Here is a 16640-nt window from a genome sequence, read left to right on the forward strand (position 1 = left end):
ATGTGTATATTTTATTGTACAGTTTTGGCTTAAAACAACATTCTGTGATCCTTATGGAATCCCTTCTGATCTTTGTTTTTGTTAATAAAACTGAGAACCGAGCACTGTAGAATCTTCAAGGTCTTCTGCTATCAGTAGGTCTGTTGCAACATGCCTGAATCAACACACACACACTCTCACACACACACACACACACACACCTTTGTATCACATTCCAACAGCTTGACATGTGCAGACATTGACCAGTCCATGGTATTATCATCCAGCCAATTAGATTGTGGTGTGTCCCTAAGTCCAGCCTATTGTCCCAAGAAGATAAAATATTACATTACTTTGCATTACTTTACAATGCAAAGTAATGTAATCCGATTACTTTGCATTAAGGGCCCAGCACTTTACAACTTTACATGTGGTCAAGACTAAATTAGACTTCAACTTGTGAAAACTGACACTAATTTTCCTCAGACTGTGAACAAAAGAACTGGGTGACAGGAAAAGCCAACAAGTGAATGAAAGGGCTGCCAAAATGAATCCTCTCTTTTCTAAACAGAATGTGGCTGCAGTGTTTTTGGTTTGCACAGTTTAGTCCTGGAAAACCAAAAGCTGTCCATTTTTTTGACAGATGAATCTTAAATGGCTGTGGATGTGTGACGATTCGGGCTTGTTTTGCAGCCACAAAACCTGAGCACCCTGCAGTGATTGAGTCACTCTTGAGCTACTCTTTATACAAACATATTTTGGAACCAAATGTGAAAAACATGTCCTGTACTTTATTGCTGTAAAATCGCTCACTTTTTTTTCTTCTTGAATTTAACTGCTCTATTTTCTTTTGTATCTCTGCAGTATCTGCTGAGTGACAAAGAAGTCCAAATCAAAACTGCACTCTGGATGGCAGAAAATGCAGATTACCTAAAAGCTCAAAAAGGTACTGGAGGCCGCATGACCGGTTAGCCTAGGTTGTGCTTCAGTGCAGAATTTTCTTTTTATTTAAATACAATGACTGATTTCATACCTTGATGTACCTTTCACTTTTTAAGTCAGCTCTATAGACACGCTATTGAGCATTATTATTGTTTACATTTGGAAATTTTGCACAAGCGCCCAACTCTGGAGGGCAGACAGTCTATTCTTTTACTACCCTCCCATAGCTGAGATGTTGCGGTAGAACAATTTAATTGTTAAAATGATGCCTGGACATGTAGGTGTTATTAATTTGTTGCTGTGCGCCACCTGAAATGGAAAGTACAGCAGAAAAACTGGTGAACAAAAAAAATAACTCGATATCACTCATGTTTTTTTTCACCCTCTATTGGCTTTACACTACTCACAGACCTGTTGTCATTGCAACTGACAGCAACCGTTTTTTTTTTTTAATTAACTGAACCAAAAAGCACAGAATTCTGCAGTATATCTACATGTTAAGGTTTTCAAAGTCAAGCTAGCATAACTAACCTACTTCCCTCTCCCTCACTATTTTCTTTTTTAATAAAAAATGTTTTACTCACCTGGAAAATGTGATACCATTGGAGCTCTTTCTCTAACTGTGATTGTTTTGGCAATTAATAGCAAAACTTTTTTTTTGTATATTGCATACATTTGTGATTTAGCGACATTTAGCGCGTAGCAAGGTGTCTATAGGCGCACAGATTGTGGTTATTGGTTTTTATGCTCAACATTGTTCTTGTTTGCAGAAAAAGAAGCAAAGATCCAAAAAGAGAAGGAGCTTGGGATCTATAAAGAAAAAAAGGTAAAGCTAATCAGCCTGGAAATGTTGATTGTTGGAATTTCAACAGAAACACAAATAGCTGATCAATGAAAAAAATGTGAAGTAAAAAAATCTGACAGCTTGAAAGTAAAAGTCAGACAAAAGGGCAGAGGTGGGCTTTTATTAAAAGCTTAACTTGTCCTGTACCTTAGATATGTTTTTAATATTCAAAGTAATTGTGATTTCCAAATCTGCACTCAAAACACATTCTGAAAAGAACATGCCATTTACCTCGCAAAAGTAGAATAAAAAATAAATGAATTATGAGTTGGATCAGGAAATCAGGAGTTGACCAGTTGGTTTTTATTTCTACTGGAGCCTGGCCAATAGGAAGCCGAAAAATCAAACCTTTTCCTGATTGAAGAATGCAAAACTGTGCAGCCAATTATTTCTTGTTAATGTCATAATAAAAGTCTGTTTTACAGCAACCCATCTTTCACATCATAGCAAGAAAGTAAGAATATTAATATTTTTCTTTTCTTATATCTGCTAAGATAGTATTTCTTAAAAACATTGCATAGTCTAAGTGTGGTGTTCGTAGGTCAACCCTTTAAAACAAAACAGAAAATATTTGAATGAAGCTTTAAAATATATAAATGATTTGAGAATGAGAAGGTCATTCACCCCAGAGAATTGGGGATTAAATAAATAATTTTAAATAATGCACCTCAAGTTGTCTGTTTTTGGTTTGTGAACCATTTTGATAATTATGTATCACATTAAGTCCCAGTAAAATACATTGTTTGTGGCTATGTGCCAAACTGTAGAAATGTTTATTTTGTTTGCTTTTAGATTAACAACTTTGTCTTTTGGTATTTAAACTCATGTTTGATTGGGAGTGTTGTCATTGACAGACGTTTGAAATAATGTCACATTTTCTACACTTCAGCTTGTCAAGCGTCCTTTTTGTTTTGAACAGCCCAGACGGCCCTCAAAAAAGCACTCTGCCATCAGAGCCAGCACTGCTGACGAGGCCATTGAGAAGATGTTGGAGCAGAAGAAGATATCCACCAAGATCAACTACGACGTGTTAAAGGACCTCGTCGTGAAGCCTGGCAGCAGCCCGGCTGGTGTGGGGGAGTCACCGAAGATGGAGCCGCCGGCACCTAGGACGCCCGCCTGCACCCGCAGACCTGCGCCCACTAGAACCCCGCTGAGCCTCAGCAAGCCGCTCAACACTCTGGGAAAACGGTAGGTCGTCCTGTCAGCTTAATAAACATGTTGGACCATTTACTAGAGGATGTTTGTGACGGAGGAGCCGTCACGAGCTGGGACTTAATTAGAGAGTCCGTGTCAGCATGCGAGCACGCCCGCACACACAAACACGTACACAATCGCTAACTTACTTTTTGTTGCAGCTTAAACTGATGCAGTTCATCGTGGGTGCACACGCGGTGTTCCTGCTTCAGTTAAACATTCATCCTAACCTGTTTTCAGTTTCAAACATTTTCCCGGTTCTATTTTCAAGTAGGGTTGTTTCCGGATTGTGGCGTGCCGGGAGGGAGTCACATGATGTAGTGATGTCATCAGAGCGCACTGAGTGTTGTCTATTAAATTGAGTATTGTATTTTTGTTTACAAGTTTATTTATTTATTTTTTTGCTCTTATTATTATTGTTATTATTTATTATTATTATTTTATATACTTTAAGAGTTTATTTGAGTTAGAAGTAATTGCTTAGTTTTTAATTGTTTGGACTTTCTGTGGGTGGAGCCTGTGGCTTTAAAAGCAGGGCTCTGCTCCACAGGGAGGCAGTCTCTGACTAGACACCTGAGAAGTCACATTGAAGGTGATGGACTCTGACAACAAAGGTACTGCTGTTTGTCTGATTTTAACCTGCCTTGGATGTCCTTTGTAAATACTTTTCACCTGCCACTTTGTTCACCTGAAGAAAAGCTTAATAAATTTCACTAAAGTGATCTCCGGCCTTGGCCAGTCATTTATGTTTGACCAAGTCATAATAGAACCCCGTCACAATGTTCCTAACAAAAGAGCAGGTATGTAAATTTGACAAAATCAGAACTGGAAGAGTTATTGCTGTTGGATCTCGTTTACGTTGTTTTAAGTGATTTTCATGCTGCAGTACATATTCAGGACACAATATCCAAGTGATGATGCTGGATCTCTGAGGAAAAACAAGAAACCTTAGTATTCATCAGGTAGGTCTGTTCCTCCACAAAAGCAACAAGTAGCACTAACCTGGAGAAGAGACAGCATGCAGACATTACCTGTCATGGAAATATTCAAACAGCTGAGACACAGAGCAGTGGTTCCCAACCAGTTTTTCACCTGAGAGTCACAGTGTTTTATTCCTGATAGTCCAGTTTGATTGGGAACTGAAGTTGCAACATTGCCAAACTAATCAAAGCCTTTGAAAAACCTGTTCCCCTCCTCGCCTGTGGGGGTGCTGCACCAAGAACCACTGAAGGAAATTACATAAAAACTTCTGAAAAAGACTCTAGCAAAACTTCTTTCTTCACGAAATGTAAACAAAATTGGAGTGGCATCAGCTTTTAGCGTTAGTAGGATTTCTGTTTTGTCTTTGGCTAAAGACCTCTCAGTAGAGGTGCACTGATTGCAGTTTTCTCACCGATTACCGACCTTTTAAAAAGCTTAACCTGCCGATTCCGATTTTGGCCGATACCAATTTTTTTGTCTGAAATGTTGCTCAATATAGCAAGAAAGTTGTTGAGTTGGCAACAGTGGGGTGACTAATGTTAACTGCAAACGTGCAGACATATCTTGGTGGGCCGACGTGTCAGTCAAACCTTTCTCACCGGAGAGCAAAAGAGGACAGTGGTTGACTCTTTGCCAAGCTAGATAAGATTGGTGGATAAAATCAGCTTCACATGTAAAAATCAGCCAGTCGTTGATCTCCCAAAATGAAGGAAATCAGCACAGATAAATTGGCTGGCCAATAAATCGGTGCATCCCTTTTACATCTCTGTAGCCCTCTGACCTTATAATAGAAGACAATACAACTTTGACTTTTTTTTATCTCAGTAGTAGGATCTGTACCAAATGGGGAGATTGGTGCAAGTTCAAACTGGTAGTGCTTACATATGATGCATTCACCGACTGAAAGAAATTAAATGTTTTAGCTTCCAGCTGGCCCATCAACAATCAAAGACGATCAATCTAAAAATTGACGCATTCGTCTCCAAAAAATACAAAGGGAAATTTGTAGGATCCTTCTGGAAAGGTGAGGTATGCTCGTCAGTAGAGCATACCTCTACTGATGAGGCATAAAACAAACAACAGGATGGTTGTTTTAGATTGTATTTCAGACAACACTGCGTGCCTTTTGAATGTAGAACCCCATTAAATCTTCTCATCTCCTCTGAGAGGATTTCAGCTGTCCTTTGACAAAAATGCCATCTTGACTGTTTTCTCTGTTTCTTCCAATGCTAGAAGATTTTGTTGAATCAGTAGGTTATGTCAGAGATGAGTGTATCTCTCATGATTACTGCCTTAAGCATTTAAATCTGCCTATAGTTACGTTAGCTTAGCGATCCTTCAGTACCTCAAACTATTAAATAATCTCTGTCCCTAACAGCCAATTAAATCAAGACTAGATAGATGCCAGCTGTTTCTTTACTGCCACACCAGCCATTCCTTCTCTTCTGCTACGTTCAGACCTAGATGTTTAATTTTTTTCCCTGGCTTCAATCTGTGAACACTAGAAAGCTCCTCCTTGTCTCCTTCCGCTTGACTAACATAATCAGCTGCGACAGGAGGACAGATGCTCGGTTTGCCTCTCCACTCCTGGGGGATATTCCTTTTTTCTTTTTTTTTTAACCATCTTCTCAAATCCACAGGCAGGATTTGTCTGTGGGTGTTGCTTTGACGACAAGCAATCACAAAAAAGATCCACTCTGTTCCTTTCAGAAGAATTGAATCGTTCTGGGTTTGCCGTACAGGAAAAACTAAATGGTTTCTACTGTATTTGATTTTGGGAGGAATTGGTTTTCCTACATGGCTTTGTTTTCTAAAGCCCTTTGAGATGACGCTAGTTTTGGGTGCCATCTTTGAGCTTTAGTGGACCCCTGTAGGGGCAGCTGTTTGGTGATTAAGGGGATGTAAAGCCCCACTGTTGGCTCCGTCTCTCATCTTTTGGTTAGTTCATCTCTATTCATTGGTTGCCGTTTGCAGGGCCTTTGTAAAGCCGGTTCTGAATCATGATGTAGTGTGCTGTTTGGTCTCAGAGACGCCGAAGGATTTTGATAAGTCTGTTAAGTCTGCTGCAGTTTATCATGCTCTTTTTTTAGCAAAGGCTACTTTTGTTGTTAGATTAAACACATTTATAAACCCTCCAGCAGACTTAGCTTATTACTTGCCTCCACAATGAGGAATTCAGAAATTCCACTATATATATAAGATTTAGAACCACCTTTATACAATACTTTGACAGATCCCAATAGTATTGGATGAGTTTTACATTTATGTCCACTTTGATCAGTCATGGTTCTATAACATGCAAGAATCCCTCAACAGCAAGTCATTTCAGCTTTCAGATTAGTGGACATGAATGCCATATCTACTATCGTCTGGTAGTCGCTGCCTGATTATCAACTTCTCTGTTCTATGTCTCTGTTAGGTGCAGTGAGAGTAAATACTGTGTTGGTGATCAGTGGAAAGGTTTGTGGATTGTTAAATTAGAGGAAAATGTGTAAACAGAGAAAATACGCTCTCCTACTGTGTAGAAACAGACTTCAGCTCTCAACAGAGCTCTGAAATTCGAAGACCCTTGAACCAGTTCATGAACAAAAGATGTATGGAAGTGTTTTCTGATCTGGAAACACTTTGAATGGATGATCTGGAGAGTCTCAGTGTTTGGGGTTTCCTCCTGGGCCAGTTATAGTTGCAACCTGATGTTGGATAAGTGAAGATAGACAGACAGAAATCAAAAAAGCGTGTTTGTGTGGGTGTGTGTGTCATTTTTCCACGGCAAGTTGAGATCCTGGATTCTGCACATTACAAATATGGGAGTTAAGAGACATTTCATTCAAGTCTTATTTTATTTTTCACAGCTAGCTCATTCTGAGTTTAGCTTTCAAATACACCAGAGATTTTTATGGTTAGTTATCTGAGGATGTAGCTATGAGAGTTTAATATTTTTAAGTCTAGTTTATTTAGATTTGTAGTCTTTAAAATGAGCCTGTTTCTAATAAAGGCCAGAGACATGACTGCATTTGTTTAATTCTAGATATTTGACTTGGCTAAGTTGAGTGACAGCAGCTCATCCTCTGCCGTCCAGACATCCTTCAAAGGCCGCGCCTTTCTTAGCTGAATACAGACAAATAATGACAGAAGCTACGGGATAAAAAAAAAACTGGGCCATTTGGATAAAATCCTTGTTTTATCCATAAAAAATAAAACAAAATGTAGCCTAACCAACAATTAACAACGTTCACATTAAGTTGATTTTAGTGTGATAGATGGTTTCCTTTGGCAAGCCTTGCTACCTAAAAGTTATGTTATCTTTCCTGCCATGTTAGTCTTCACTCCCAAAACCTTACATTTATTCACTCTTCCTGCTCTGCTTTATTGAACCCCCACCCAGCACCACCTCCTCCACCTTACCAAGCTATTACCAGTTTTCAGCCATTGGCTAAACTACTTCCCTCAATCATCTTTTCAGCTCAGGCTGAGTGTCATTGGCAGTAAGCTGATTAGGAACGCACGGCTAAACCCAGCAGAGACTGAAAGCCCAACGTAGCGTCTTGCCTGAGTGGATGGATAAAGCCGGCGACGGAGGAGAGCAAAGGGAGGGAAAGTGAATGTGCAGACGAAGTAAAATGGGGTGGACAGGATGGGAGGCTGATTAATAGGTTGGATATCATTCTGTGTCACGGTGCATCTCTTTGGGTAATTAATCTATGGTATACATTTTAACTGCAGCTTAAAGATGGGTTAATGAGATCGGGGAGAAACTGCGGTTTGACTGCTGATGTATAAGGAAGAACTCAAGTAACACGATGTGCAGTGTTAAGAAAGACAAACCGGAATAGTAGGCAAAATGGATCCGTGTGTTTTACTGTAATGAATGCTAAGTGGCTTGTAGTATAGCCTGAAGACATCTGAGTTAATACAATAGCTACATCAGAGTCATAAGATGTATAAAGCCTTAAGATGTATAAAGGAAACAATTCCAGCTGTCAGGGAGCAAATGTGTAATTATTACCATGGTGAAATTAGACAGTGTTAGACATGGACCAGTAGGATGTTCTTATTGTATGATAACCAGGAAAGGCTGCAGTTATTCATGCCGCTGCTGGAAAGATGACTTACTGATTGTTCCAGTTCTAATGATAATATTAAAGAATAAGCTCTGGACTTGAACAATGGAACATTTCTGACAGAATTTTAGTTTAAAAAAAACTAACTTTTTAAAAGCTTGGCATAAGTTTAATATGTATGACAGCATGTCAGGGCTATTGTAGACAGAAAAAATGAGTAAATTTCCATCAGAAAAATGACATTTTAGCTTAATCTCAGAAATTTTCCAGAATTCTTTTTTTAATTTCTGAGTTTCAAAAGTTTAAAATATTTTTTCCCAAGCAAATTTCTGAGATTAGTCTCAAATTTATTAGGGTTTTTTTTTGTGTATTTTTGTGCCTGAAGGTGAAAAGGTTTACAGGGTGTGAATACTTTCACAAAGCACTGTAAATAAACACGCGTTGTTGCATGCATGGCTTATTGTTCAACTGCATGTGAGCTACAATTTTCTTCTCCACTTTTCAAGAAAAATTCTCTGAGTGAATCCTGTTGGATTTCCATTGAGCAGTGCTGGTTCTCCATATTTAAGTTTGAGTGTTTTGGACGTCATCTGAACCGTTTGGACCTGGACTAGCCTGGACTGACCGGGTTGTACTAATGTCTCTCCACATGCTGAGATCAAGAGGTAGGAAAGACCTCAGTGAGAACACTGCTCTCTATTGTACTCTGCTGGAGGGAGTGATTTATTTGTACTCACTATGTCGCCTGCTCCACTGACCGAGAGTCACTCCCTGCTATTGTGAATGGTCGCCATGGTGATAAAAGGCTGCCAAGAAGTCTGCCACCGCAAGCCTGGCAACACTGCTGATGGCCTTTTGATCTTTGACCTCCTCAATAGACTGTGGGGATCTAATATTAATGATTTCTGTCACACAGAAAGCAATTAGCTTCACTGTGAATAAATATTATGACAGAAAGTGGAAAACCTTTGCCAGCAGATCTGTGTTGTTGAGGACTATTGCTCCAAAGTATGGAGCATAAAGGGTTTAAACCACCCAGTAAAAAGAGGGGAAGTTTTCTTGCATCATACAATATAAAGTATTGTTTTCTTTTTCCTATTAAGCAAAAGTTTCCCTTTGAAGACACAATGTATATTCTGAGAACAGCAACAGATGTGTTTGTCTCATACTTAGTGGTGAATCTTTATTGCTGGTTGGTTCTTCCGATCCAAACAGAAACAGCAAATCGGTTCCTTTTTGCCTGAGTTTTGCTACTTGACATCTTGCACCATCCTCACCCTAAAGACGTGTGCTGCTCCTTTTCTTAACACATTCGTCACACTTAGTCTATTCTATTAATTTCTTATTGATGATAATTTGATTCAAAACTCAAAATTTCATCGTTAGACGTTTCTCCATCTATCTGACCTTCTAAGTGCTGTTTGCTTTACGTCAGCCCACACCATGACGTTTCCACCTGCAACCTTCACTTTTGGCATGTTGGTTTTGGGTTGATGTGCAGAAGCTTTCTTCTCGTAAACATGGCTGTTAGCCGTAAAGTCCAAAGAGTTTAGCTTTAGCATTATCCGACATAACTATTTTCTCCCAGTATTTCACTGGGTTCAAATCTTCTGGAGCAAGCTTCAAATGTTCTTCAGCAGACTTTTCCTTTTCCAGCAGTGGAGTCTTGTGCAGTGCAAGGATTGACTTGTTTCTAATCTCATCCACACACTGTGATCAGCTTCCCTGTCCCTGCTAAAGAAAAGGATCATCCCAGCACGAAGCTGCTGCCACCGCCATGGTTTTTTCTGGATGTTTGAGTTTTCTGATGTTGGAGTTTAAAACTTCTAGCATCAGGTTATTGTTTGATGAAAGTGGCCAAGTGTCTCTGTTATTGCTGCACAGTTACAGGAAAAGTGTCATGGTTTGGGCAGCTGTGAATGAGTCGGTTTAGACTTTGAATAATCCAGTTTTCTAGTACAGATATCAAAATCTAGATTTTTTTAACAACCATAATCCCAACCCAGTTGGGAAACCCTGGATCATGTAGGTGGATTCATGGGTAACAACAGCCAGTTATCCAAACCGTTTCTGACACAACTTCACCGACTCCCAAGGTGCACAGAGGGGACTAAAAATCTGTAAAAGATGAACCGACAGATTACTAAACCCATAACTCCCAGCCTGACTTTTACCGCCCTCCCAAATTTCCTTCAAATATATTAGTACGGGGTTTTTTCCCCCCTCTAAGATAATTTTTAACTTAAAATGTTAACAGTGTAAAGTTGGCTGGTCAACTTGAAACAAGGTAGTACAGATGATACTACCTTCAAGTTCTAAATAACAACTTTATTGAAAGACCAACGCAGTTCAGCTGGTGACTTTCAGGAGGCCACAAGTCAAAATGCATCATTGGTCTTTCAACAGAGTTGTGTGCACCATGTTTCAAATTCCAGTTTTGTTTTTGATCAAACCCATGGATCCATCACTTTTACTTTGTCACTTCTTTTCTTGACCTCTCTGTGACCTTTGCCTGCATTTTACTGATTTGCCTTTTTGCTTTTATTCCTCTACCAGGTTCCTATAGTCCCTCACCATTCCCCTCCTTGACAATGTCCAGCTCAGACCGCAGGGGAGTTGCTCTTGTCTAACACCTGTGACCTGAATATTTCTCTCCGTAGTGAGTGGTCCACCACCTTGTCTGGGATATTATAATAAGGTTTGAGAATGAAGGGGGGTAGCGTTGGGGGTGAAGATGAAACATTCCCCGCTCTCCCATCCCTTTACCCTGGTTACAGCAGATTAATTAAAAGCTCACTCGCACTCTCCGTCTTATCAGTGAGAGTTGAGCTCGGCACCCGGCTGGGTGGGCATTAAAGAAGGTGGGGAGCCCCCGGGAGTTATGTTAATATCAGCCAGCGTGGTGGGATTTCTACTTAGGAATTACCGCCAGTGGTAAATTCATTGCTGATTATCTCTTGGGCTGTCTAAGAAAAGATTTCCTTCTCAGAGAGACATGTCACTCAAAGTTGGGTCTGAGCTCCTTCTCATTCACACCATTTCACTGTCAGGTGCTTGGAGCCAATAGAGATGTAGAGAATGTAGGACTCTAACAAAGTTATTTGCTGGTATTACCTTGCAAATCGGCTACATTGTCCAGAGTTTCTGCAGATTATGAATGTAAAAGAATCAATTTATAACTAGCCGTAGCGCAGGCAAGGATTTGTGGCCAAGAAAAACATTTGGACCAATCAGTGTCTGAAACCAAAATCTATGTTTGGTTTTCAGTCAACATGAAGCTCAGATTGAGAGCCTTGTTGAGCTGCTTGTCGTCTACGTCTTGATTTTCAAAGACTTTTATAGATGAAAGGTTGAGACTGCAGTGCCTCGCATACACCCCAAGCATTTTCTGTTTCTCACAATACAACCAAAAACCTCTGTATATTTCACTGGTACTTTATATAATAAACCAAGAGAAAGGACAGTAAGTGCAAGGAAAAGGAAAATAAATCATTAATTTCAGGAACAACAGAGCTTATTAAAAATGTGTGTGGGTTTAATTTTTTTTTTTTATGAATGTAGTGCTAGCAACAGTCTTCAGAAGCTAGCTAGCTAACTTAGTAGATCCTGAGTGTAGCTTAACTCCAGTAAAAATGAGCGTGTTAGACATAAATATTTATAGAAATAGTGCAAAATACAGATGTGAATTGCAGATGAGGTGCATTGTGGGTGGTTTTCATTAGAAAAGCTTCAGAGGGGGAACTTCCTGATGCAGCTTTCTTAACACACTCATGTCTGATACACATTGAAGATTCATCCACCTGTCCACTGATAAAATCCAGCATCATTTTGCCTTTCCTCTCTCCTATCAAGTTTTCTAAACCACATCTATTAGCTGTTAAAGGATTTATAGCCTAAATAATAGGATGCAACTTGCTTGGATCTCAACATTTATATAATAAGACAAATTAAATTGGATTCATTTTGTTTACATGGAGCCAATTCATGGGATTCATATTTTTTGCCATTGCATTATTTTCCTCCTCTGTAAAGATTAAAAGTGTAATTCCATTTAGATTTTTTAGATTTGATGTCTTTAATCCTCCTTGTGTTGCAGATTGCAGCCGTTCATCAGCAGACAACCCAAGAAGAAGCTGGCTGTGGAGCAGGTGAGCTTCCTGTTCATTTGCTCACCTGCGAATGAACCAACGTTTCATTTGCAACAACATGAGCATCAAAATGCAGGACTTGTTCTGACATCTGGATCACTGAGTGATGAGCAGGAGAGATTCCATCAGGACAGAAAAGAGACGGAGAATTTTACACAACAAAGACATAATGTTCAATTTATGTGTTCTTCTCCTTATCATTGTTTATTATTCAATTTATAGGAATCCAAGTTTATAACATTTAATTAATACACTCTGTTGGAAAACTTTTATTTTTCTCCTAAAATCTTTTTTTGATTGAGAAATGTGAACGGAAATGAACTGATAATGTCACAGAAATGTTATCAATTTAGTCAGAAGATGATTTCTCTTAATTAAATTAGAATAAAAACCTGACCTGACTGAGAAAAATGGATGTCATTTTTGGATGCAGCGGTGAAAAATAGTCCTAATTCAGTTGAAAAAACATAGACAACTTCCAAAAGATATTTTTTGTAGCCCTTTGGAGTGAACATTTGTTAGCTTAACTAATATAATGGGAAGACCTTGAAATACAAAGAAAAACTCACTCTTTGAACCATGAAGAAAATTAGTTTTCCAAAGCTCTGATTAATATCTAATTTTTTCATGCAGGTAAATGATCTGCTGGTGGGGTTATTAAAAAAAATAAAATTAGGTGCTGAAGTCATTTACTGCAATAAGGTGAAAGATGTTGGTGACACTACAATGCTACATTTAGCACATCTACTGCCTCCTCCGCTGTAGTGCCACGTCTTTATTTGACTATATGAGCCACTAAAGTGGTGAAAATAATCAGCGTCTCTTCCTGATTGTTTGGTCAGACTGAAGCCCCTCCCCCACCGGCAGCGACTGCAGAGGCCCCGCCCAGTGCAGTTGTTGTCGAGAGTGGACCCGTCCTGTATGACGATGTAGACGAGGAAGAGGATGAAGAGGAGGAGACCTGTGTCAGTGCCATGGAGCTGCTGGGCGGCGACGGTCAGTTTAAACACACAGCAGGTGTTTTACCTTAGAGATCGCTTGATGAATAAATGTAGTTAGTTGGTATTTAAATATGTTTTTGGTTTTTTTCTTGTTTATTTTAAACAAGTGGTGCCATATTGTCAATTTTCCAATGTTTTCTCATCACTAGTTTTTATAACAAGTTAAGTCTGGAGAAACTGAAGCGTCTTCTTGTCAGATCTCTTTATACCACAATAAAGCTACATTCACACTGCAGGCAAATATGATGCAAATCCAGTTTTTTGCCCATATGTGACATGAATTCTATTTACTTGACAGGAGTCAGAAAGATCCAATTCCCATCTTTTCACCCCACAAAACGATTCTGTGCCACTTCCATATGTGGTACTAAGTTGTAGACACTTTGAAATTTTTCAAAGCGATATTTCTGATAATTCTGATCAATATTTTTTGATATTTATGTAAATACAGAGGAAAACAATAGCTGACATTAGAATTCAGAACGTATAAAAGAAGTCTGTCTTTTTAGTTGTGCTTTATTTTTATTTGCTTCTTTTGTGTTATGATCTTGTGATGATACGCTCCAGTCTCATTGCTGAATAAACTTTAAAATTCATCCATAAACTTCTCCATCCATCATTACTTCTGTAAACTGTATTACTTCAGTGTGACATCTATGTTCTTCTTCGGGTCACTTTGGGATCCTGAACCATTTACACAGAAGTCTGATTGCGGTCGCATTTAATTAATAATATGAACAACCACATAAAAAAAAAAAAATTACATTTCAGCAAAAAATCAGAGTTGAGCAACGAGACCTGCTGTGTGAATGTAACAGATATGTCATTTAAATGCCTTTAACAAGACAAATGGGTCCAATGCATACATTTAGAGTTTGAGATTCCAGTTAATAAAATGTAACCTAAGACAGTCCAGCTCATTGCATTGAGTCACCACAGCAGTTCCTCATATTGCGAAAGCATGCTGTGAAAGTGGAAAGGAAGAATTCCCTTTCAACAGGAGGAAACCTCCAGCAGGAATCGGATTCAGGACCACATGTGGAAGTGACTCAAACCTGACTCAAAACAATCAGATCTGAACCAGAGGGAAGATAAACTCAACCCTGAGTCACTCACTACATGGTCATTCCCTTCCCCCCCCCCCCCCCCCTCTGTCTCTCCCTCCCTCCAGGTTATGGATGTGACGGGGATTATGATGATGGGTACTAGCCGCATCGTCCACCTGGCTCATCATCCCCAGCCGGCCTTGGAATCTGAAGTTGGAGCCGACCTTCACTAACAGGAACCCATAACGAGCTGCTAAGGATTGGGCACAGGAGCAGAAGTTTACAGAACGCCATGCTGCTTTGCTCCAATCGGGCTGAAGTTGGTTGACCTGGTGGTTATAATGCTGCTCTTTGAACGGCCCACTGGATCGTTTGCAGGTTGGACTTATTGGGGTTTTTAACCTGTAGAAACAACCTTTTAGGAAGATCCTCCTCCAATGAGAAAGAAGCTGAGGCTGTTCTGGACTTGTTGCTCCTGCACTACATCCCTCCTGAGACCTTCCATCCAGATCTGTGATGGTTTTGTTTTGTGATTAGTTGTTCTCATTACCTTTTGGATGGAAGTTGAAACGGTCTCTTAGGTTGAATACAATGTTCTCCAGGACCATCAAGGCACAGATATGAGAACGTTTACGATTTTGTTTTCTAATTATTTGGCAATGGCCTTCCCCTGTTTACTTTCTGCTGAAGCTGTACCATAACATCTTTATATGGAAGGAACATCTGATTTAGGTTTTATGTTGCTTCCAATATCATTTGGAGGGCTCAGAAAGCTTTCAAATTAGAAGTTGGAAATGCATTTTTGTTAATATATTTTGCATTATGGAGTTTTGTCAGGGTTGAGATCTCTTTTTTGAATGATTGCGTGTTAAGGTGAGGATTATTTTTGCTGTATTGACAGAGCAGTATTCTTAAAGTGATGACTGTGATTATGTATCTATGTAGTACATTAAAGACATCACTAACTGGGAAAAGAAGTGTTTGGGATCCGTGCCTTTCTTCAAACCACCATAGCATCTCAGGGAGATGCTGGAGGAGATCGATCTTTTCACAATTATCTGTCTCATGGCATACTACCACAGCATGGTGATCGTTTTAACAAATATTTAAAAAATGTTTTATTGAAAAGCTACTTACTATAGTTTTCAATCATCTGACTCAGCTAAAGAAAATCCATATTTTGTCAAGTTGTGGTTCGACATGCTTAGGTACAATGACATAAAGTTAAATGGTTCACATTAACTGGGCTGGGCTTTCATGTTATAAGCAGAACTAAAAGACCAGCTATTCAACCCAACCATACAGGAATAAAGACCAGAATAGGGGGGGAAAGAACAAACATCTTTTCTCAGTGAGTTCCACTCAAATGAACTGTTCTAAAAATTCAAGCACTTTCTTTTAAATTTGGGAAACAGAACATTACCAAACTGTGCAGGAAATTAAATATAAAAATCTATGTAGTCTCAGTCATTAATTCCTACCCAGAATATCCTCCTCAATTCCAGTCAAAGCCAGAATTCACTGGAATTGCTGAAGTGGCTCCTGAAAAAAGCCGACAGTTCCTCCTGAAGAGACACTGTTTGGGAGGAGGAATAAATAAAATGTAGCAATTTCCTTTTCCTACTCCTGTTTGGAAACCTGAGAATGTTTTGTCTGTGCAGTTGGGATCATTTGTTTAACGCTGTTGATTATCATCCACAAATGTTGGTCCAAAATAGCAGCAAACAACTGGAAAAGTGACCCAAACCACAAACTCTTTGTTCCATTTCTTAGCTCAAGCGGAGGCTTCCCAGAGATCCTGGGACTTTTCCTCTGTCTCTCGTGTTCTGTTTCAGATCAACCTGCTGTTCCTTCCCCTGCCGCCAGAGGGCAGTGGATGAATCATTCACACTGAGGATTTGCTGTTGACTGTGCTTTGTCATCAGAACATCTAAAACATTTAGTTTTAATATGCTGACATTACTTTTCTCATGGCATACTCTTAAAAACATAACATTAACTTGATCTTGTAAATAAACAGTCAGTGCTTTTATTGTTTCCACATCCTCAAACCATTACCTGCCTCATGTTGTTCAGTTCAACACCACCCAGATGGAGGAAGGAGGTGGAGTTGAAAGCAGCTCTGCTCTGCAGTGGAGCAGGTAAAACAGAAACGGGAGGCGCGGCCCGCAGCAGCTCTCCCCTCTGACCTCCGTTTTTTCTCCTTCATCTCAGATTCCTTTTCTCCTGTAACTGAGACAAAGACACGGAGGTGTAGTCAAAGAACACGTCTGATTATAATCAGACACGTCATTTTATCTTTTATTTCTTTACATTGACCTTTTTGTAATAGTTTTGGGTGTTTCTAATTGATTTCAGTTCCTGTTTAAATTTTCACAGAAAGAACAAAAAGCAAGTTATATACGAAAATGTATTCATACTTTATCTTTTTCTTCCATACT

At 39.3% G+C, this 16640-nt stretch overlaps 1 protein-coding gene across 1 annotated transcript in view; it reads left to right on the forward strand.

The window, feature by feature from the left end:
- The window catches only part of LOC102220698 (transcription factor IIIB 90 kDa subunit-like), a 77243-nt gene extending 62067 nt beyond the window's left edge, over positions 1-15176 (forward strand). The window contains exons 14-19 of the mRNA XM_014471691.2: positions 844-925; positions 1692-1747; positions 2685-2956; positions 12101-12152; positions 12995-13148; positions 14325-15176. Of these exons, the coding sequence (XP_014327177.1) occupies positions 844-925; positions 1692-1747; positions 2685-2956; positions 12101-12152; positions 12995-13148; positions 14325-14362 (654 nt within the window). The 3' untranslated portion in view covers positions 14363-15176. The remainder of the gene's footprint in view (positions 1-843; positions 926-1691; positions 1748-2684; positions 2957-12100; positions 12153-12994; positions 13149-14324) is intronic.
- The last annotated feature ends 1464 nt before the right edge of the window (positions 15177-16640 follow it).

This window comes from Xiphophorus maculatus, chromosome 19 (assembly GCF_002775205.1).
Source record: "Xiphophorus maculatus strain JP 163 A chromosome 19, X_maculatus-5.0-male, whole genome shotgun sequence".
Classification (NCBI taxonomy): domain Eukaryota; kingdom Metazoa; phylum Chordata; class Actinopteri; order Cyprinodontiformes; family Poeciliidae; genus Xiphophorus; species Xiphophorus maculatus.